Source organism: Tympanuchus pallidicinctus, unplaced genomic scaffold, assembly GCF_026119805.1.
Source record: "Tympanuchus pallidicinctus isolate F22 unplaced genomic scaffold, pur_lepc_1.0 scaffold2, whole genome shotgun sequence".
Taxonomy (NCBI): Eukaryota; Metazoa; Chordata; class Aves; order Galliformes; family Phasianidae; genus Tympanuchus; species Tympanuchus pallidicinctus.
In genome coordinates, this window is record NW_026294721.1 from 51760939 (window position 1) to 51785252 (window position 24314).

The 24314-nt window shown below is 37.5% G+C and overlaps 1 protein-coding gene across 1 annotated transcript in view; it reads right to left on the bottom strand.

Annotated features, from left to right (window-relative positions):
- PAPSS1 (3'-phosphoadenosine 5'-phosphosulfate synthase 1) overlaps positions 1-24314 on the bottom strand; it is a 37704-nt gene that overhangs the window by 7558 nt on the left and 5832 nt on the right. The window contains exons 2-11 of the mRNA XM_052681769.1: positions 22852-22966; positions 21543-21778; positions 20124-20262; positions 18301-18419; positions 11471-11584; positions 8895-9006; positions 6903-7108; positions 5243-5378; positions 3074-3342; positions 526-755 (exon numbers count right to left, since the gene is read on the bottom strand). Of these exons, the coding sequence (XP_052537729.1) occupies positions 526-755; positions 3074-3342; positions 5243-5378; positions 6903-7108; positions 8895-9006; positions 11471-11584; positions 18301-18419; positions 20124-20262; positions 21543-21778; positions 22852-22966 (1676 nt within the window). The remainder of the gene's footprint in view (positions 1-525; positions 756-3073; positions 3343-5242; positions 5379-6902; positions 7109-8894; positions 9007-11470; positions 11585-18300; positions 18420-20123; positions 20263-21542; positions 21779-22851; positions 22967-24314) is intronic.

Consider the following 24314-nt stretch of genomic DNA (forward strand, 5'->3'; position numbering starts at 1 on the left):
CTAGATGGGAGTTAAGGAAGAGCAAACTGCAAACTACAAACTTCCTTGACTAACTTCTATTTCAAAACATCTGCAGTACAGCAAATCATCAAGTTTCTAATCACCTATGAACACTGTAGAGTAATACACAGTGAAGCTCCATGAATTCTTACCAGGTTTCAACACATTTGCCATTGTCCTTCCACTCATCATTTCCAAGGACGCAAGAACATAACATAAGATTAGATTTAGTTATGCAAAAGACAATAATACTTTATAGCTTTCAAAAACAAGAGCAGGTCAACTCAGGTGCTTGGAATTTAAACACAGGAGCTTCCAGTAGTAATTAAAGTTGGATCAAATAAGTTGTGCTGTGAAACTACACCCAAATCATCACTGAAGTCAAGTTGCATTAGTGATCTAAAAATGTCTCTAAAAACTGATATATTGTAGCAATATTCATCTAATACTTCTTTTTCCTTGAGGAGTCAGGGCAGGAGAAGACAGCTGTTGTTTAAAATGTTTTAGAACTAAAATACGACTTACTGCTCAGAGTCATAGTAGTCCATGGACTTCTTTTTCTTATTATAAGCCGCAACCCTGAAGGGTACAATTTCCAGTGCTCGGAGGCCTGGGGCCATTGTCAACACTTTGGCACCATGAGTTGGTTCATACAGATCTTTCCCAGTACCAGGGTGCGGCATCCCTGCAGGATCTCGGCCTACAATGTAGAAGTTAGCTCCTGCAACCATCCGCGACCTGCAGTGCCACTGAACCTAGAACACAGACAAGGTAAAAAGTTAAAAGAAAACAGTTAAAAATACAATCCTTAAAACATGAGCACTTTCCACCCCCCAGCCAAACAAACATTCTTTTCACTACAGAGTCACACCCAACCAATTATATGAATCACCAAACATACAGCTAAGACACACCATTCCCTGTGTCATTCGCACAGCAGAATGCTATAAAAAAGACTTCAGTACAGAGTTTGGAATAACATCTTCTGAGGATTTAGGTCCAGCCTAAAGCTGTCTCAAAACTAAATTATTAATAATGGTTTAGTAAGAATTTTAAACCATGAAACGTCTTGATTCTTACATTCTTGCTTGGGAGACCACGGTACAGCTGTTCTTAGGAAAAGCAGCTACATTTTTCTACTGCAAATAATTCATATAAAACAAAATCACGATCTTTCATATGTTGTTCTAACTTAATTTTAGGTAAGGAGCTCTAAAAACGATATCTCAAAAGAGAAATTCTTGTTCTAGTCATTTAAAGTTCTATAGCTAGTTGTTAGAAAGACATCAAGCAGGATAGTTTACAATCAGTTTGAAGATTCCTTTAAACCAGTACACATATAATGGAATTAGGAAGCAGCCATAAGTAATGAAGCTACTGGTATCAGTTTTTGCTTGGACCACATCCAGATGCTACACCTGATGGACTCAACTGCTATTCAAACATCTGAGTTTTATAGATGCCGATAGATGCATTAACTACTTCAGTATTTATGTCACAGGCACAGAATGGGCCAATCTCACCAAATGCCAACAAACCACAACAGTAGGTTTTCCAAAACAATCCTACTACAGTTTCAGAATTTAAATTTCATGTTGTCATTTGGGTAACAGAATGGAGTTCTTAAATGATGCTGTTTGACTAACTTTAAGAAAATTTAGAGCAATGCAAATCACGTTTTTGAGATACAAACAGCTTGTCCATTGCTCTGTGCTACTACAGAACACATTTACTTTCTTATACAGCTGAGCTCACTGCAGTCTGATACAGGATTTTTTCTTTCTGCTTTCTTTCAAAGTAGTTATTAGGAAAGTTAAAAACAGGAGAAAAAAAAACAGGAAAAACACTAAATTCACACTCATGAAACATATGCATCAAAATCCTACAAATTGAAAGGTGATATCCACCCTATTGATAACCATGCTGACTCAACAGCAGCTTGTATTCCTGTAAATAATGCATGCTACTGAAATAAATCTGTATGTATGCCTTTTAAATGACCTACAGAAAACCATTAGAGGAAGAATCTCTTATTTCCTGGCTACAGATGTTATTGTCAGTTTGTATTCTGAAATTATTGGCAACATATTAAGAAAAATTCTTACTCTATTCAGAATAAAATTTAGGGATTTAATTTCTTCTTGTACGCTTGTGAGTATGAAATTGAAGTATAATGTTTCTATTAATTCCCACAGGAGGTCTACAGGGAACACTGAAGATTCCTTACAGTAACTCAGTTACATACCTCATCTGGATCTGGACTACAGTTCTGGGTTGAAAAGTAATGCAAGCACTGTTTGACCAGTCAAACAATCACTAGAAAAAAGTGCCAACTATCTACTTTCTTCTCACCTAAGGTATCTCCCCTTTCTATCAAAAAGCTACCACAGAGTTAACCACTTGAACCTGGTCAGAATCCTGTGACTCACAAAAGAAAAAAAAATTTATGAGGTGGAAAAACAATGCTGCCTAAATGAATTGCCCTCAAGCAATAGCATTTGTTTTTCCCATTGCTTCCCTCAACCTATGCGAGTTTTAACTCAAATCTTGGTTTCTAAATAAAGCATTCCCAAATAATTATTTCACATAGAAGCCTCAAAACAATTCTAAATTAAGCTTGCAAAAGTAAAAACAACAAAGCCTTTTCTTCTGAATTTGTCTAACTCTCCAATATACACATTTTTTGCTTAATAGCAAAAGCTTAAGATACTTAACATTCAGGATATCTAATTCTCGTGCTAATTGATCTTTTGAAAAAGGTTGTAAAAAAGGAGGAAAGATTAATTCACTATTACACCCTTAAAACTCTTAAGAAAAACGAGCACACAAAAACCATATTGTCTCCTTTCCATAAAAATTCTGCACTGTAGAGGTCTCTTCAATGGATATCATTTTCATTGATGATGGAGAGATCCTTTAAAACCTGTTTGAACAAAGGAAATTAGCTTCTCTGCCCTCTAAAAAAACCACAACCCACAGGAATAACATGAAATATTTCAGTGCACTACTAATTTAAGTATGTTCTGGTTTTGTTGCTGCCATTACTGTTGATTTGAACTCCTGACATGCTTACCTCTGTTGGTCCAGCATACATCATGGGGGAAGGGAATATGGCCACTACGGTTGTTTCTGGATTCAAGACTCCCTCTTCCAGTACTGCAGCATGCTGTTTCATGCGCCACATGAGAGGGACATCATCCTCCTTTGTCCAGCCTCCAAGTGGGTGCAACAGCAAAACTGGACGCCTGTAGCCACGTTCCAAAAGCTGCTTATGAGTATCCTGCATTAAAAGTGCATGGCCGTTGTGCACTGGGTTGCGTAACTGGAATGCAAAGACAGCATCTATGGAGAGGAGAAAAAAAACAAACAATAGAAGACAAACAATAAGGAAGGCAACTTATTTCATCAGAAGTTGTACAACCAAAGAAAAATCTTCAAATGGTACAATATTTCCTCTGAACTTCATTAAACAAGTGTAACAGTAGCAGTCACAGGTCATTATTCTCAATAAGCAAATCTAATAAAAAACAAACTAAAACATTTACCTGCTTCCTTCATTTCTGAGATTTCAGTACAATTACTTCAGTTTCTCCAACAGCAATAACCTCTTTTTCTAACTGCATGAGCACATAATACAGACCTAAATTAAATTGTAAGAGGAAAACAAACTACGCTACCTATCCAGTAACTAGCAGTATCCCCAGGAGGTCAAAACTCAGTCCAATCCTGTTTAATATCCTTCACTAATGAGATGGATAATAAGGCAGAATACACTCAGTAAGCTTGCAGATAACACAAAACTGGGAAGAGTGAGTAGTATCACAGGAGAGCTGTGCTGTCATTCAGAGGGAACTCAACAGGCTGGAAAAAACGGGCTTAGAGGAACCTCGTGAAGTTAAACAACAGGATACACAAAGTCCTGCATCTGAGCAACAGCTTTGTACCAAGCTGGAAAGCCACTCTGCAAAACAGGATCTGGGTGTCCAACTGGACACCAAGTTGAATGCGAGACAACAGCGTGCTCTTATAGTAGAGGCACCTAGAGGCACCTATAGAGGCGTACCCTAGGCTACACTAGGTAAAGCAGCAGCATGAGGGAGGTGATCCTTTCCCTCTCATTGCTCAGCAGTGATGAGGCTACAGAGAGCTGGGTTCCTTGGCACAAAAGACTGGAGAAACTCTCCAGTGAGGACAGGCTGAAAGAGCTGGGGGTCATCAACTTAGACAGGGCTCAGGGGGGAATCTTATCAATACGTATAAATATCTGAAGGAGGGTACAAAGAGGATGGAGAAAGACTCCTTTCAGAGGCACCCAGTGACACAACAAAAAGCAGTGGACACAAACTGAAACAAAGGTGAATCCACTTGAACAGCAGAAAAGATTTTTATTGTGAGAGTGAGCAAACACTGACATAGGTTCACAGGGAGATTGTTGATTATCTCTCCAGATAACAGCAGCCATCTGGATGTGGTCCTAGGCAACCAGTTCTAGGTGGCCCTGCTTCAGTGGGAGGGAGTGGATAAGGTGACCTCCACAAGTCACTTAAAACCTCAACCGCTCAGTGAAATATAAATAGTAAGCTTTTTTACAGGTATCAAACGTGTTCATTTGGGGAACAGTTAAGACCAAGACTGGTATATCTCAAACCTGAAGATCACAGTAATACTGACAATACTGAAAAAAAACAGGATCTCAAGACCAATCTCTTTGCATTCTTCATGCACTTTTGCAGCCTGTGTTCTCTTCTTTCACACTTCAAGCGCTTTGTAGCTGTCTGCTAGTTGCTGGATTTAGCTGGCTGTTTGTGATACTTAATATCCATTTATTTACAAAGCCATCATAAGCTTTACTCCCACAAGCAGCATGTAGCAGACTTAAAAACAGAAGAGCATAAAAGCCCAGCAATCAGCGTACCTCCACACTTCTAGTCAAATCTGATGATTTTTAAATCATGCTCTACCACATTTTAACGTTATCTTTTCTTGCATTAATAATATGTTGAGCGCGCATGGAAAAAACAAATTCAGAAACTTAAGGGTTACCAGCTTCTCTTCTCATTCAGGCAAGGCAAAGCAAAGCCTGAACTTATAAAAATAAATACCAGCAAAAGGCAAAGAACACCACTTAAAAGAGGGTTCAAAATTAATATCCCTGAAACAAGGCTTGTCCTTGCAGTATCAAGGCAGTAGGTATTTGGATAAACCTTTGTATAAAGAAACAAAACAATAAAAAGTTACTTACCAGCATTCATTTCTTTGAACTTCTGTCTTAGTTCAGCTGGAGTGAGACGGTACTGATCAAGTCCATCATTCCAATAAATACGATCAAGGACCTGTAGATCTCCACCTACAAGCCAGTTCCCTTGCTCCATAACCATCTAGGAGAAATAAGGAAAAACAGCGTGTTTTGAGCATTTAGACTACTGCAAAGGACACGATCTTCACAAAGGAGAGAGTTCCAGGTTCATTGCATTTGATATTCTGAAGCCAAGCACCAATGTTAAAAAAATAAGAAAAAAATTATGAGCTGCTGGGGTTCAGTGGTACTGCATTCACCATACCTCTCCCCAAGTAAATGTCAGATTTCACATCTCAAATAGGAGGAAGGGGAAGGCATAAGACAGATAATGAAACTGAGAAAACTCACCACTATGTAAGCTCTGAGGCACCCAAAGATTTCTGACAATTTCAGAAGGGCCACCAGATGGATGCAGTGTCATGAAACTACAACACACACGTTCATATGCTGTTGTGCTACTACTATACATGCCAATATAGACACCAGAACATGGTTTCTCATCTTCTACGTGAATTTCAGTAGTGACATTCTGTAACTGTTAATATATTGTAACAAGTCACCCAAATCTTTTCTGCCCGAGATTTTCTCAGCATTTCTTATATTTGTGTTACTTTTTCAGTAAAACAAAAATCTTACATTCATCAGCACAGAACACACTGAGGACACACCTTTCTCAACACTCTTAATTGTATCTAGCAGATGTCCTTTCCAGATACATTCCTAACTGCATAGTTGGTGTTGTGTAACTTTATTCAGTAAAATTATGTGATTACACGTTAATAAGAAAAACAACTAAGATGTCAAAAAAAAAAACCAACCATTTTTCACATACGTATAACTATTGGTCATACAGATGCTTTTAGAACACACAGAAGGCTTTATCTTTCCATAGGGAAATAATAACTGGAGTTTTGTTTGATTCCTTTCTATCTGATTTTAAATCATATAGTAAACAAAAAGATACTATAAAGAGAAATAGGAAGAGTAATACATTGATGGCTCTTCAGAGCTATAATGTAACATTTACATCAGCTTTCAAAACCAACTGCAGCATTGCTTTGAGTATGTTATGATTAAAATATTTCAGTATGACGTGCACATAAGGTCAAAATAGTAAAACATATTTAACACAACAGATGGGAAATAACTCCTCAGAGAGTTAAATCATGAACTCTTCAGGAAGGATGTCTGTTTCAAAAGAATTTAAACAAGGCAATTCTCATGTGCTCCACACACAGCCAGAAAGGAACTTTTCTTGACTTCACACTGCATATTAAGGAGCTTTGATGATCCACCTGGGTCCACAGGGGAATGGATTTCTTAGGCACACAGTAGGGCAAAGTCGCCCCCTCTGCAGCACAGATTCTATATCCCAAATTCATTTCACATGTTCGTATTTTTATCAGGTTTTCACACTAAGCACAGACTACTCAAGAGCTACATTGAACAGAAGAGCACCGTTGTTTCCATTCAAATGTTTTAATTATTTCTCAAAAAAGTTCTGTTCTCAAAATACACAAGTCACAGACACCAACTTTAACTAATTTGCATCTCCATAGACAGGACAATTTATCAGACTAGCTTTTCAACTTCACACGCATACCTTTATGTAAGGATGATCCTTGCATGTCGTTCCCCACTGCCTCGCACAGCGTTCCTCTTTCCTATGCTCATAGAATTCTGGGTTACGGAGAATGGCCACGCGGCGACCCTCATACACTAATGCAATTGCTGTGCAGCCATCCAGTCTGTCTTTGTCTTCCTGCGTCGCTGTCAGCACTATAGGCACTGAGAGATTAATGACTCCCCCTACAGAGTGAGAAAAGCCATTACCCATATTATCAGCTACAGTCCAGACATCAAGTTTCCTAATAAGTTACAGTCTAGCTGTTGTATGATAATACAACAGGTAGTTCTAGCTTTCACAACAAGGACGACTTTATAACACACTTTTGCATTGGTTTCATGTGCTGTAAGGATGTGCAAAGACTGAGGTTTGGGAAAGAGCAAAGACACTACTGAAAATGGCAAATACTTACAGCTGCACTAAAGTATTCATACTGTGAAGAAACTATGTTTGGGGGATCTCAAAACAATGAATACCTTGTTCAGGCAGCAATACAGTAAACTGAACCAGGTAACTTCAAGCATTACTCAAGACTACTATGACTATTACAAATACAAATATCACCCTCCGTAGCCCTAATTTCAGTCTGTAAGAAAAGCTCACTGTGATGGAAGCAGCAAAATACATCTTTGTAGTTAGCATATGTAAATCAAATATTTCAAAAGGTGACTTTTGCTGTTTACACCAAATTAAGTTCAGTCTCAAATGTATCTACCTCAAAAGAAACTGCAGTCAGATATTTTGCATAGTTTGTTCAGCTGAAAGTTCACCAACTACTAACTTCCAAAAATAACCCAATATATCTGAACTCAAATGTTACGTGTCCTTCATTTTTAGACATTTACTTCACTGCTAAATCCCAGAAGCGTTGTTTTTCTTGACTACACGTGTAAGATCTGAGAAACCAGCAGAGTAAATACTCTAAATATCAAACAGTGGCAAAAGTCTAATAAGTGCAGGCATAAAAAAAAAAAAAAAGAGTGCAAAACTCTTAGGAGTTCTCCAAGAGAAAAGTCATGGCCCCCTTGAAATTAATAGGAGTTTTGCTATTGGTTGTAATTGAGGTGAAATTAAATACAGCTGGTTTCCTTATTATTTGAGCAGTGCATTTTTTAAACCTTCTTTTAATCATATCTTAAGCAAGATAGGCAGTTACAAATGACAAGGCTGGGTGAAAAGGATAAAAAAAAAAAAGAGTCCAAGACAAATGGCAACCTTTTTCTGCCATTTGGTTTCCAGAAAGAAAATAGTGACACAGAAAGAAGCAGGACTCTTTGCTATCCCTTTTATCATATAAACTATGCAAAAACACAAAAAGTTGATGTAAAACAATCTTCAAAGAAGAACAAATGAAATAACAGAGAATCACTATCGAATTTTAAACTCGATGATGTTATCACTTAACTGCTTCAACTGATGTTTGCTCTTAGCCTATTGGTAATACAAAATAAAACGTATTTGTTAAAACTAGGTAGTTATTAAGGCACAGTCATTCAGTGTCATGCAACAGCCATCCAGTCAGGCCTTCTTCCCAATTCTGGTTTTATACCCAACAGAGCTACAGTACTCAAGTCACTTCATTGTCTCTTCCTTCATCACCGACAGGGAAGAAACCTTTTTGCATTCTTTGCACAAAGCTAAACAGCAACTAATTTCAATTCTGAGTTCTAAAACAGATTTCTTCAACACAAATTAGAAATGTTGATTTCAGGTTTAAAATCTTCTCCAAAATGTAAGCATTTAAAAAATGTAAATTTTAATTTGTACAGGCAAAAATATAAGGTGTTGATTTTTCAAACACGATGATACAAATAAAAAGTTTAAAAGTAATGATTTCACAATTCTATCTTCTTATCTCAGATTGTGCACAAACCTGAGAAATTTTCACTACACCATTACTAAGAAGCAAAGCATCAATAATATTTTACAAGTAGCATTTGCTCAGATTTACTAGTGGAAGTACTTTACCATCAAGCAGACAGTCAAAGTGAAGGCACTGCAGGTATTCTCTCTCTCTCATAAAGCCACTCAGGGGTGTTGCCCAACCTTCTGCCAACACTTGCACCCACTGCATGTCCACCTTGTAAAGAAACAGAGAAATTGAGCAAATAAAAGGCATTGCTCAGTGACTGACGTTAGGTGTTAATCATAACAGAAGATGATTTACGCATAAAACGCAACATGAACGGAAGATCTCTCAGTTGATGGTCTCAATCAAAGAATTTCAAATCTCTGTAAGTAAGAAAAATAACAACTTGCTCCTTAGTGTTTATAACTACTTTCCAATTCTAACACTAGATCAAACTTGATAGCGTTAAAAACAAATAAGCTTTACTCATAAACATTTGATAAAGTTTATCTTACCAGAACTAGTTTCATTTGTATTTATTTTTCAATAAAGCAAGATAAAGAAGAGCTTAAAAAAAAAAAAAATAAATGACAATAACACATACAATAACTACAAAACAGAATTAAGGAGAGAGAAGACTAGCGCTTCTGATCTTAGCACGGATTAGTAAGGAGATTTTTATTGCAGAAAGTAGTAAGAAAATCCAGAACTAAAATTCTTTCAGGAAAGTATTTATTTTAGAGTAAGATGCAACATTTTACAGGGAATTTCCTTCCTTAACATCAAAACTGTCACACTGCGACTTAGAGTGCAGCCTTTATTATTTTTGCATGTGCATTACTAAGACTTCGTAAGAGTTTTTGACAAAGGACAAAGTCCACTGACTCCACTTGTCTAAGTCTCTCTTGCAAAGAGCATGACTAGTTTTATTGCATCATTTAGTTTACGTTCAGACAAATAAAACACATTTTCTTCCCTAGCTGATGTTATATACTTGCTGGTATCTGAAAAAAACACCAGTTAGGAATGGAGGGGGAGAAGGCTGGTTTTGCTAGATGAGAAGCATTTCAGAATGGAACCCTACAGAAACTCAATAATGATGACCCTAAATACTTATTCCTCTGCAAAGCAATATACAGTTTTACTGATGCACGCAAAAGGAAATTTCGTAAGATGCAGTGAGAGGAACCATTAAAATATATTAGAAATCTAAGCAGTTTTAAAACTATTTAGTTTAGTGCTTGGTGTGATGTCTCAGAACTTCAAAGTCATTCGCTGCACATGCTTACTCAGGTCCCAGATACAATACTTAAAAGTTTTAATAGAACAGAGAAGTTTAGTTGCAAGGACCATATGAACATCGAGTGCAACTAACCGGCCAGATCAGAGACAAAAAAAAGTTAAAGCATATCAAGGGCATTATCCAAATGCCTCCTGAACACTAACAGGCATAGGCTATCAACCACCTCTCTAGGAAGCCTGTTACAGTGCTTGATCACCCTCACGTTTAAGCAATCTGTCCTAATGTACAGTCTGAACCTTACCAGCACAGCTTTGTGTCGTTCCTACAGGTCCTGACCTCAGCTACCAGGCAGAAGAGCCCAGAGTCTCCCTTCCTCAAGAAGGTACAGAGAGAAATGAGGTCACACCTCAGCCTCCTCTTTTCTGGAGCATCCACGCATCCTCAGCCTCTCCTCACAGGACGTGCCTTCCAGCCTTCCAGCTCTGTTACTAGCTTTGCTGCCCTTCTCTGGATGCTTTCAAGAACCTTTTGCATTGCGGAGACTAGAATTGCACATGAAATTCAAGTTGAGGCTGCACCAACACTAAATACAGCAGGAGAATCATCTCTTTTGACCAGCTGACTATGCTGTGTTCAACTCAGCCCAAAGCGCAGCTTGCTTTTTTGGCTGCCAGGGTACGCTTTTAAAATAGAACCATTAAAAAGTCAGAAGTCAGTGAAAAAAATCATCTGTATCTGTGTTTAGGCCTAGTTCTTCATAAAAAGATGACCAGGAAGAACAGAAACACAGTCAGAAGCAGCTTTGTCAAATTAAATACCACACTGGAAAATCACACATTTAACTTAAGTAAAAGCATTACACTGATCCACGCTTTTCCAAGTTATTTTTGTCCTGGAAGCCAGAAAATGTAGCATGAATTCATTCCAATTAGCAAAAAAATTAAAGCAAAAGCTAATGAAGTAGGTCTGATCACCTACAGACGAAAGTTTGCAACTGTAGAAGCCTGATATACAAGGTTACTACTTTAACCTGAAGGTTACTAGCAAGGATAATACTCCTTGGTCACTACAATTCAAAATAAAATTGCGTAAGCAATCTAAAAATGTATATATTAATAATTCATCTAGAAACAACTATGCACAGGATGCATGCAAAGAATGGTTTGGTCAATGCTCAAATGGGAAAAAAATGACCAAATTTTAATCTCCAGACTTAGGACAAACTAAGTAGCATTATCTGAAATTCCAGCCAATACTTATGAAGTTATTAGTCAACTGCTACCTCTAAAAGACGACAAAAGAAAACATGCTATTATGCTCCTCAAGAAAAGAAGGACAATGTGTGTCAAGTTACAGTCTGTAACGAGTACAGGTGTTTTGACTGTACACTGTTCTGCCTAACCACAGACTGTTTTGTCAGCTTCAGTAAGGAGATAAATGAACACACAGTACCTTGTTTATTTCCAAGGTTAACAGAGACTCAGCATCAGTTTTAGCCAACTTCAGTTTGTTTTCTGGCACGTAAAGCTCTTTCACCTCATACGAGGCATCTACTGGTACGATGTCCTGTACAAAAGGAATAATCACAATTTTACGTTTGCAAAGAATGCCTCTTGGACACCAAATATACAGTCAAGAAGTAAAATTCTATGTTGAGCTGCTCGCTAGCAAGAATATGTGCAGTAAGGAATTTTTATTAACTTTTTAAGAGCACTGGTTCAAGATTTGTATATATTACCAGCAGAGCTGCTGGCTTGAGTAGCAACAGTGTCTGCCAAAAAGTATTACTAAAACCCATATCACTATAAAACATTTACCTATTAAGTATTTAAGTACTGAATTAAGTGCAGTTTTCATGACTTATTAATGTTTACATTAGCCATAGCAGAAAGAGCTTACATTTTTATACATGCTAAAGTAGTAAAACATACACATAAATGCTCAGTCTCTGAAATCTTAAGTAATCAAGTATATAACAGTGCTAATATGAAAATAAAACTGAAATTGATTAATACACAAGTATAAAGTGAATCTTCTGACAGCTAGGGAAATAAAAGCAGTGTTCTAATTATAACTCAAATACCACAAAATATCACTAATAAAAAAAAGCATTTTTCCTCTATGGTTTTTTAAGCCAAACATTCTCACTTCATATGATCTAAATTTTAAATCCCTCATAAGGATAAGGACACAATTCCAAGGGAAAAAGGGGAAGAGAAAGGAAGGTCATCATGACAAAATTTCCAAGAGCCTCGTGACACAGGGTGATGCCCACTGTCAAAACCCAGTCAAAGTGCTCCAGTGGTGTTTAGTAGGAAAATATTCTTTTGAGAACAGTAAGAAAATGTTCTTTTCAAAGCAGGTTTTTAAGATTTTTGAAATCTTCTGTGAAGTAACTCTTTCTGGGGTAGAGGGAGGGGCTCACCCATACAGCAAGGTATACACACACCTACAACAACAATACACCGGAAAACTAAAAACGACTCCTGTATTTGCAGCCCACAGTAAATAGGTGTGTCTGTAGAAACACAAAGTTTGCCCAAGAATGTTAAAGCAGTTAGTCAAGCATTTATCTGATGTCAGGCACCAACTCCATGGAAACTCAAAGGAAATGGCATGAAGAAAGAGAGATAAAATGAATGCAGTCATGAGTGAAAAGAGCCAGTGTGACCAGCAAACTGTTACACTATTTGTGTCTCCAAAGACAAATAAAAGAAAAATAAACTAGCACTTAGACACTGTGTTATATTAGGAAAAGCTGAATCCATTACAATCAGATTTTGTTTGAGAAGTGATTTTACTAGAAGGTAAATGAGGTAAAACCTGTCTTGTCTTCTCTCTGTTTGAGCAGAAGATTTACAGTCCAAGACAGCCATAGCAGACTCTCCACAGCAGTAAGCCTGGAATCAAATGAAAGTGCTGCCTGCTGGTAAGAACAGCAGATTTTATAAGCAAAGAGTAATGCCTGGGTACACATTAGACAGCTTCAGAGAATATTCTGCTCTGGACCCTAGTTTCTTACCACAGTACAACGTTCTTATTTTACAAACCACCAAAAGCTTTAAATAAATGTGTCTATTGAAAAGTTTTCTCCAGTATTATCCTACGTTTAGTGTCCCTCTAGTGGGCCAAACAGCGGAAGTAACAAACGTTACAGAATGTATTTTCTGTGAACAATCTCTCTGCCTCATACTGAGGGCGTAGGCAGCAGGAAGGCAGCTCTACACACAGCGAAAGGCAATAAATCCAGAGTAGGCAATTCAACCTTGCTTGTAAAACAGCTCAAGCCCCACCACCATTATCTAAAGCACTACGTAGAAAACTACAACTACAGCCATGGCCACACATGCATTTGTATTTCTACCCAAGTAGATAAAACAGCCGAAGACATTTTCATGGTATTTTTAATCTAGAGTTACTTATGTTTCAACTGAAACCAAGGAGGTTATATGGTTAGATGTGGGATTTTGATGGTTTGTTGGTGGTTGTGGTATTTGGTTGTTGTTGTTGTTTTTTTAATTTAGGTGTTTTTTGTTGGTTTTTTTGTTTGTTTGTTTGTGAATGACACAAACATTATGGCGCGCTAAGACATTAAATAGAAGCTAAATATCTAGAGGACTTGCAGGATGAGTAAACCTAGACTCATCAGCAGACATAAAAATGGGATTTAAAGCAGTATTTTTGACTTAAAACATCAGCAAGAGAAGCTCATAGGTCGTTGAACTGAATGAATTTTAGATAAATATTAGGCTAGTAGGCCACCTAGTGACCACTTTAACGTGGTGACTGACATCTTAGACTGAGGTGACAGTTCCTTGCCAATAGCAACGCCCTTCTCAGTCTGTTAAAAAAAAAATAAAGAGCCTTCAGGCAAGTTTCCAATAGACAAGCATTCACAAATGTCAGCTTTTATAAGATTTATAAGACCAGCCATTCAGTAATGTAAGTTTGTATTAACTAATGGGTGAGGCCACTAAACAGTTTACATAAAGAAAGAGACAGAACTATTTGCTTAAGTGTAATCACTGTTTCACACAATTACTGCTATCTAGAACTTGCAGGGAGGTTTATCAGAATATTAAATACGGGAAAGAATAAAAAGTGCAGTGACAGTTGCAATCTTACTAAAGAGAACTAAGATTTTCTGTACTAACACCTGTTTTGTTCCCATCTCTGTTACATTTCCAGTTCACTCGAGCCACAAAAGCACTCCTCCTTGTGTCAAAAAGAGAAATTTCTGGCCCCAGTCATTCACTGCTATTTCTGCCCTGACTATGCTTTTCACACATTTGTTTTGGTCAAAATAAGCCATGTTTAGCTCAAATAGAACACCTTAACTAAGACAAAACTTTTAGACCCCAACACATTGAGGAAATAATCATATAAGCCAATTAGTCAGGAAATCCAACTAGAAGATTACCTTACAAATGGACTCTCTGAAGCCTACCAAGATTGTGAACTAAAAAATTGCCACTCCTTTTTCCCAGAATTCAGAAGTTAAAAAACAAAGAAAGCAAAAGTAATTTAGCAGCAACAAAAGTGACACCAGCACTGTCTCTAATTACACAATTCACCATAACTGAAGTTTTGTTTTTTAATAATAACCACAAAATCATACATGCTTTTTCAAAAGAAAGAAAACACACTTGGAGCTGCTGAAATCCATTTCAATAAAATCACTCTGTGCTATACTTCCAATGGAAAACATTAATAACCAAAGTACACCTACCCCATAGTAAGAAATCCATAACTTAAAATACAGAAGGCTGTGCTTACTTCCCTAAGCAAGAGAAGAAATCAATGTTTTATTGATGCAGGAATTACTGAAGTTGAATACTGAGGTGGGTGGGTTTTTTTTTTTAATTATACTTGAAAGCTGAACTCATTTTCTGCTCACTGTGGATATAACAATAAATACGTATTTATTGTTGTGTGTAAATCTTCACTGCAGCAATACAAAACTACCAGTACAGCCTTGTATATTGTTTAGACTGGACGTGTTGGGTTGTTGTTTTTTTTTGTTTTGTTTTGTTTTTTGTTTTTTTTCCATTGCTTCTCACACAAAATAACTACTGGCCTTAGCAGAGAATCACACAGGGACCTCTGCAGGTCACCTAGTTCAGTTTCCTGCTCAAAACTAAAACAATTACAAGAGGCTGCTCAGAAACTTGCTCAACCACTTTTCAAATATCTGCAAGGATGAAGTGCCCACAAACTCTCAGGGTCACTTGTTCTAATCACTTCCCTTAATCCGTTGTTGTATTAGCAAGAGTACAGCCAAATTTGCTATTGCCCTCTTTGTTGCAAAGGCAACTGGAAAAAAAACGTACTTACACAATTATAAATCATTTTAAATCCTCATGATTTATCTTACAAAACCCAGAAAGTCCCACTCAGTCACCTACTGCTGTAGGTATTTGGTATTATCATCATGGTCAAAAAAGTAAGAAGTTGTATTCATACAAATTTTCCACTGAAGTAGTTTTGAAAGGAGATGGAAAACAAGGCTGCATGTAAAACAATTATTCCATACCCAGCCAGCAGGTGAGTACAATCAGCTGTGTCAAATACACTCTACTGACTGTATACTTTGTAGTCAATTGTGAATTGGGCTGAAGATGTGAAATGTCTGCCCTACATAAAGGTTAAGATACTAAAAATACTGATCTGCTATGTTTGTAGGTTTCTCAAAAAACACTGAAAGATGGTTTCTGGCCTGTTGCAACCCAATTTCATAACCAAGATGATCACACAGAGTATTCGTTGTTACATTTTTGACCAATGAATAAATGAGGAACTTAGATAAGACAGAGAACTTTGATCCAAAAAGAATAATTACGTGACAGTGATAGCTGTAATATCAACAGAGGAAAATATATAGAAAGAGATTATACAGAACAGAAGAATTGATTTCTGTGTATTTTCCTGGAATTGTTACTCTCCATTTCTACTTTGTTCTGAATACACTTGTAAAGAACTGTATGAATACAGTCAGGAAATCAACGCTTTAAAGGACCATATGGAGAGCCTCCCTCCAACAAGTGCAGCGCTGAGTCTCAGAACAGAAAGTCCCTGAACTTAGATAAGAATTCAGTTCTTAGCTATAATTCAGGGGCTGGGTGGTAAAAGGAAGAGTGAAGGTTTATACTCACAGTAGATTGATCTAAATAGTAGAAGTACAAAATCAGATTCCCAAAATTTGTAGTTTGCTTTTGTGGTATTTCGAGAGCTGTGTTTTGTCCCCAAGAATGGGACTTTTGTACAAAAGCTGTTAAAAGACACTTTTTCTCAGCATGTTGAAAGTTACATACTAGAAACCCAATACTTTCTTTATACATTTTTGCATTCCTTAATAATAAAGGTGGCATTCCTGAGAGGTGACTTCTTGAGAAAATATCTCCCTGGTTAAATATTGAGCTGATATAATTACTGCAAAATCCCGGCTTTGTTTAACGAGGTAGATCAGCTACAATTGTTGACAGGAAAAAAACAAATGGAAACAATGAAATCTCTACAGCCAAATATCTGCACTAGGCGTGTTTGACTCCATTGGATGGTATCAGCGCACTAAGAGCCAAATTTATCAAGCCCAAAGCCACTCATGCCTTTCTGACTGGGGAAAAAAAAATAAAAAAACATTAAGCAAGAACATCTTTGTATAGTATTGAAAGCAGTTAGGAATAAAAGGAAATTTTCATGACTCCGACTCAGTAGCTTTAAGAGATACTCATCAGTAGCTTGCATTCTAACTCCCTGAAAAGAACTTTGAAGTGTTTCACTCATTGCATTTACATGTAAAGAAACCTATCCAAATGCTCCTCAAAACTGATTTACACCACACAGTAACTTTCCAGATTCAACAGCTGCTTATTAGTCCTCTATGGGGTTACTTCCCTTTTCGCCCAATAAAGGAAGAAACACATTTCTGGTGAATACTGGATACATTTGTTAGAGTTCTTCGCAAATATTATGAGAAAGTTTTAAGAACTAAGTCATTCCATTTCCTACGAAATAAAAATATTCCAAATTCTCAATATATATCTGTGTACATCCATCTGTTTAGCTCAACACACACATACAGTTCAGCTGTGTTTCAGCTCTTGAAATTCCAGTATCACCAATACTGAGTGGACTTCTGAACCATGTTTTTCTCAGATGATTTTTAATGCTGCTGGTTTACAACCCTTTTCCTAACTAATCATGGTGAATTGTTTAAAACCACGACCACTGGTCTGTCACTTCAAAAAATCCTATAGAAATTATATCGTGAGGGTATCATTGGGTTACATATGGCCTGAGAACAAGATGTGCCTGTTCAGCCATGCCTTGGTTTCAATGTCTTATTGAAGTAAGTAACCACCAAGACATGTTTCTATTCATGGCACCATTCTCCTAAAAGAAAATAAAATACTAAAATGTGCTTTAAGCAAGGGATAGAGCCAAGCTGACTGGGCCAGAAGCCACCATTCACTATTGTGTACCAAATGTACCAACGCAAGACACTAGGGATCACTATGTTAGCACACTGGTTTATAGAATTATGAAATGTACTGAATTGGTCTTCTGAACAGGAGGCTCAGGGCCTCTCACAGTCAGGAAGTGCCCCCTCCCACAGTAGGACTCAGGCAGCTCTTTCCTTATTCCCTCCAGAAAGTATTCAGATGAGCACTAGGATACACGTCTAGCACCCTGTTGTGGCTTGTTGTCCTGCCAGAGCTCCCGAGCAATACTGATCAAACAGTGAACTGTTAAAACCATTTTCTTGAAAATTTGGAAACAGGAACTAAATGTCTCCAAAGCTGTACTGGCAACAGTAGAGTAAAATGAACTCAATGCTTTTTATATAATGAGGTCTTTTTTTCTTGGTGGAGCATTACTCAAGCTATTACCAACACCTTAAATGTCCCGGACATCCACCTCACAAAAAACATGGGGACCAGTCTGTTGGAGAATCTAATAATAACCTTCTGTAATTCTCCTATGCTAGCAAACAATTTAAAAGTTAGCATTCACCATTTCCATATTCTCCCTTACATTTGTTATTTATTATTCATCCCTTACATTGCATTTATGGCAATGACTATAATTCTGTACTTCTACAGAGCTTATTTCACTTGGTGATCACTGTTGTTGCAAGGCTTAGGTCAGAAGAAGACAATTTTAAAAGTTGAAACTTAAACATGTGGAAGTCTAACTCAAAAATTCCATCTGCATTTTTCAGTGTGCACATCAGACCTCATGCTTTGAAAAAGTCACTAAGATACACCTGCATTGCTGCTCACCCTCTCTTGAAGAAGTTCCACAACTTGTTGTACACAATCATTCACATCACAGGAATCAGTTTTAAGCACAAGCTCTGGGGCTTCTGGTTTTTCATACTCAGAGTCAATCCCAGTAAAGCCTACAAAACAGAAGACAAAGATCTGAAATGATTTCTTCAGAAACATGACTGTACTTTAACAGTGTTCATGTAGCAGTTTCCTTGATATAAGCCAGGCAGGAGCACAAAGTTTTAACTTCATTAAGAAATGATTTCATAGGGAAAACAACTGCTTTTTTCTTTATTGAGCCATTTGCCAATCCCTACCACATGACTGCATTTAAATTCAGCATTCTGCAGCAGGCAAACTGTATGTTTGCTGATATTCAAGGAATCAAGAAAAGTGCAAGAAAGCCAGAGAGCTGTTGGAGAGGGTCCAGAGAAGAGCCACGGAGATGATCAAGGGACTGGAGCACCTCCCCTACGAAGACAGGCTGAGGAAACTGGTCTTGATCAGCCCGAAGAAAAGAAGGCTGCAGGGTAACCTCATTGCAGCCTTTCAGTACCTAAAGGGAGCCTACAAACAGGAGGGGAATCAACTCTTTCGAAGAGTTGATAACTGCAGGGCAAGGGGAAATGGTTTTAAGTTGAGAGAGGGAAGATTTAAGTTGGATGTCAGGGGGAAGTTCTTTGCAGAGAGTGGTGAGATGCTGGCACAGGCTGCCCAGAGAGGTTGTGGATGCCCCGTCCCTGGAGGTGTTCAAGGCCAGATTGGATGGGGTCCTGGGCAGCCTGGTCTAGTATTAAATGCGGAGGTTGATGCATGTGGCAGAGGGTTGGAAATTCATGATCCTTGAGGTCCCTTCCAACTCTGGCCATTCTGCGATTCTGTGATATTCGATTTACATTGTGAATACAATAGTAGCACTTATAAAAGAACTGCACTACAACACATTCATCAACTGTCTGTCACTATTAGTGATTTCTTTTTACTTTTTTTTTTTTTAAGTAGGTTTTAGATTTTTATTTTTTTTAAAAAAAGGTCTGATTTTCAACAAGTTTATATTTAAATTCACACAAGCAATACCTTGCAGAGTAGGGAATTCAATCCTCTATTGAATTAGTTTGCAGTTAACATACCAATTCTAAGATAACTAGATAGAATAAGGTAGACATCTGACTCCTTTGTTTGTAAGGACTGTTTTCACAGACCACGTAAGCAATTCACAACACGTCTTAGAAGTCTGCTTTGAAACAGGAGATTCTAACAAACCTGCTGCATGTATGCACAAGCAGCACCAAAAAAAAAAAAAAATTAAGCCCAGTGGCTAAGCAATCTTCACTCAAATGTGAGGGTCTTAAATCACATTCATGGGCACTAGTACAATATCCTAACTTCAGAATAGAAGTTATTCTCTTCAGATGCATTTTCAGTGAAGAGTCTTTACAGAGTGATGGTGACTACACTCTACTTTTTGGGAGGAAAAGACAGTAATTCTTACTAATACCATTTTTTATGGACACAAAGAGAGAATCAGGCTCTTTTTTAACTAGTCAATGGACACAGAAAGATAGACTAATCTTTAATTCTGAGAGTCTGCAAATAAAAACCTGGAGCAAATTATATTTTCTATGTGAGGACAGACGTTTTTGCTCTGTTACTGTATTTTGCTTTTAAAGCAGTCAGCTCTCTCAGCTGGAAGTTAATCCCAATATCTTGCTCAATCCTATCCCCAGTTCACCTGTTTCTGCTTCACATTCACACACTTCAGCACAGTCACTTATGTGTAGTCCAATCACAACATGTCACTTATATAGGAAGGATGAAACTATATTCGGGTTTACCTTTAATTTCTCCAGCTCTGGCTTTCTTATACAGTCCCTTAACATCTCTTTGTTCACAGACATGCAAGGGAGCATCCACAAATACTTCAAAAAAAGGCAAGCTGGCCCCTTCATGAATTCGTCTAGCATTATTACGATCCTGAAAGAAAATGGGAAAAGAAATATGAAAGACTGCACCCATATAATATCTGTATTGCTTTTCTGCTTTTGAGCTTCATTTTAAAGACACTGATAGTAAAATGTAAGCAAGTTTGAAGAAAAAGAACAAAAATGTAGCTCTGCCAGCTAGACTAACTTTTCTAAAGTTCTTCACACGTTAACAGTTGACATGAAGATAAAAGAGGTTTTACATTAACCAGTTTTGGTTTTTATTGACAGCCACAGAGTACATAATTATCTATACCTGCTCCAGTACTAAGAATGCCAATCCTCAGAGTTCATCTACCTCATGTAGTAAAGCCAGAGCAAATACTACCTGCAGCTCCTGTTATGATCAACTTTCTCTCCAGATCACCAGATTTCTGCACATTCATTATCGGACAGACTTGTACACTCCAAATACTTTATTTGCATGGCTTACTGATCGTTGAAACAATTTGTGAATGCCATACATGAATTCAATAAAATAACAAAAAAAAAAAACTTTCCAAAAATCTAGTAAAACCATCTTTCATAAAAGAGAAATGAGAAAAAAAAATAGTCATGTTAAGTCTTACTGCAGGATCTCAAGTTCCACAAGTCATTATCAAAAGAATTGTTTGTTCTTCACTATGACCAAAGAAATAACATCTTCTCATGCTATGTAGCTGAGCTACAGCCATTGGGCTGTTCTTCAAGATAGTTTGCATTCATGCATTCTACTTGTCTCAGCCATCCTGTTCTCATATATAAAAAAAGTCTTCAAAAACAAAATGAACAAGGACTTCAGCTTATCTGCAGATTAGCTAATGTCTTGTTGAACTAAAGAACTAAGAGCAACCACATGCTTGTTACTTGACTTGGTAAAATAGAGTTCCCACCATCAATTCACTGAAGGAAGAGCTGCTTTTAAAAAACAGTTAAACTGAGGATTCAGGTGAAATGTATACCAAGTTGTCGCATTTATAAAGTACTGGCATTTAAGTGAAGCAAGCAAGATATTGTAACTTTGGACAATTTTTTATAGTATCTTTTGCTTCTATTCCTAATGCTAAATTAATAATTCTACCTAGTAAACTGAAGAACTGTTCCAGTTTTAAGAGTATTCTAAATTTTTTTGATGTTTTAGTTTAGTGCTTATGACTTTTGAGTCATTTTAGAAGAAAAAAAGGAAGCGTTTCATCCTGTCTAAGTTCAGTGAGAAACTCCTAAAAACTCAAATTCAGAATGATGCTTTGCATTTTGCTTTCTTCACAATATCTGGAAGGTTTTTGCATTTACCTGAGCATAAGGAGAGATGAAACTAGTGATGCACACCAAACCAGCATCTGCAAACAGTTTAGCAACCTCAGCAATCCGACGGACATTTTCTTCTCTATCTTCTGGTGTGAAACCCAGATTCTTATTAAGGCCTTGACGAATATTGTCACCATCCAATGTGTAGCACGGAATGCCATGGCATACTAAATATTCTTCCAGGGCCATGCTAACTGTGGTCTTCCCAGCACCAGAGAGACCTAAAATATTAAATATCATTATGTATCATAAGCACAGAAACAAATTAGGGAAAACTGCAGTGCATGTACACTGCTGGTTTGAAAAGCCCAATAAAGTGACAGCAACAATGCACGCTTCTGGCCTTTGAAGGCATTTATGTGCAATAAAAGCTAAATGCCTAATACAGACAAGAGATATAGGGAGAATAAACACAAAGCTAAGTTTGCCACTTGAGAAGAGTTTGGCCTTGACAGCTAGAGGTAGTACCTAATCCCAGCTGCTGGCAGTTGTTTTTACTTGAGCAAACTAAATTCAGAAATCCAAAATGAAGTTGAGGATATGTCACATTTACATCAGAAAAGAAAATCTCACACTGAAGAGAATTTCAGTCAACAGAAAGGGACCATACCACATTCCTTGCAGAGTAACAGCACTGAGTTAGATACCACACACACACAAAAACAAAACACGTTAGTCTGTTAGTCAGAGAAATCTAAATAAATGATGCTCACAAAACAAAGCCATCTTCCAGAATTCATTTCTCCTTCTTTTTACAGACAAAACAATTCAGTGGAAAAAGACTATGCTGAAATACCTCATCATATGCATTGCATCAACATGCAATTGCCATTAATAGGTAAAGGTTCATGTTAAAGTGCTATTTCGACCCAAAGAGACAAGAAGAATATAAAGAGAGGAAATCTTTGCAGAAGAGACTGAGCAACATAAACTCTTAAAAGAAAAAAAAAAAAAAAAAAAAAGTCATATATTAATAGGTGAAATGGGAAGTAGGACGAGGCAGAATGGATTTTAAAAAAATAAATAAATCACAAGAGGTACCAACATGGTCCAAGAACTAGAATTAAGCAAAGGACAAGGCTAAGAAAACTTAAAGTTCCTAGAGCACCAAACAAGGTGGATTCTCAAGTTACTGTCCCAAAGCAATTTCTTGACCTAAAAATAATAATAAAATAGCATCAAGGGCTCAGGTGCCACATTCCACTTTGGATGAAAAGAGGAACTACAGTTAAACAGCTTTCCAGAAGAAAAACTAAAACAAAACACAAGGAGCCTCAGAATTCCATAAATGTACCTGTTAACCAGACTGTGCATCCACGGAAACCACTTCTTGTTCCTACCACTTGGCCTCTCTTATTTCGGCTGACATGATGAGCTTGGTAGGTAACATTGGTTGCCCTCTGCATTCCCTGTAGAAATAGTAGTTGATTAGATCTTTAACTTCTAAAAAGGTAAGCTGGCACACATAAACTCTTATTCACAGGCACAAAGACTGAGAGACCTGCCAGTGGAAGCAAAAACAATACCTAATCCATCTGCTGCAGCAATTCAAAGGATGAAAGGAAGTTACAAAAGTCACCCACAGAAAACCACTTTGCGCTCCTTCTCTGACACCTGGGTTTACAGGCTAGTCAATTACTGTTTTCAAATGCAGCTGGCTTAAAAAAATTAACCAAAGAGAGATGAACTGCTATATTTGAATCCTACTCGAGTCACTTAAATCTAAGAAGGTCAAGCAGATTCCTCTTACCTCACAGAAATTAAGGTTCCTGTCATAAACAGACTAACATTAGCCCACTTTCAACTCAAAAAAAGACACATTTTCACTGCAAACTATGCATGCGATTCACCTTTCAGTTCAGCAGTCACATCTCTGAACCACATTGCCTTTACCCAGATCTTAAGTCTCCAAAATTACAAGGGCTGCTCTGAAGGTAATGCCTCCTATTTTACTATATTGCCCCAGGATATCAGAGATGGATGTTGGTGGTATGGCAGCAAAGGTTGAACCTTGCCACCAATATTCCCTTGCACGCTGTTGCTGTGTGACAGATGGCAGCAGCGGTCTGACAAAATGGCGTCTGACATGGAAGTGTGTGTGAAGCAAAGGTGTGGAGCTGAATCCTTCCATGGGGAAAAAATGTCATCCATTGACATTCATGTACACTTGTTGAATGTTCATGGTGACCAAACACTGGATGTGAGCACAGAGAGGCATTTCAGCAGTGGCAACAGTGATGTGACAGACAAGCCATGCTCCAGTTAGACATGCAAATTTTTACAAGCATGGCATGCACGCTCTTGTTCATTGCTAGTGAAAATGCATAGCTAATGGTGGTGACCATGTTGAAAATAGTGCTTTTGTAGCCGAGCATACATGCTTTAAGTGGTGCTACTGAGTTCTGTCTGTTGTAGTTTCCATGGAAACAAACGCAGGACCTTACTTCCAGAGTGACCTGAGACAGTTACTGTATATTCTGAGTCTATATCAAATAATGTTTCTAAATGATTTTTTAAAGAACTTACTTACAAAGTAGATTTTCTGACAAAATTCTCTCATAACAAATCTGGTTAAAGACTTTCTTAAAACTATCGAGTCATCACAATAAGCTGCTGCATCATCTTACACAAGATGACAATGTTGTCAAGCACCTTTCTTAGTGTAAGCCAAAGGAACAGGAAAATCAGCCTCAGCATCCCCTTGAGTTTTGCTGGTACCCGGTTCCAAGAACTTTGTTGGTTCAAGATCAAGATCTT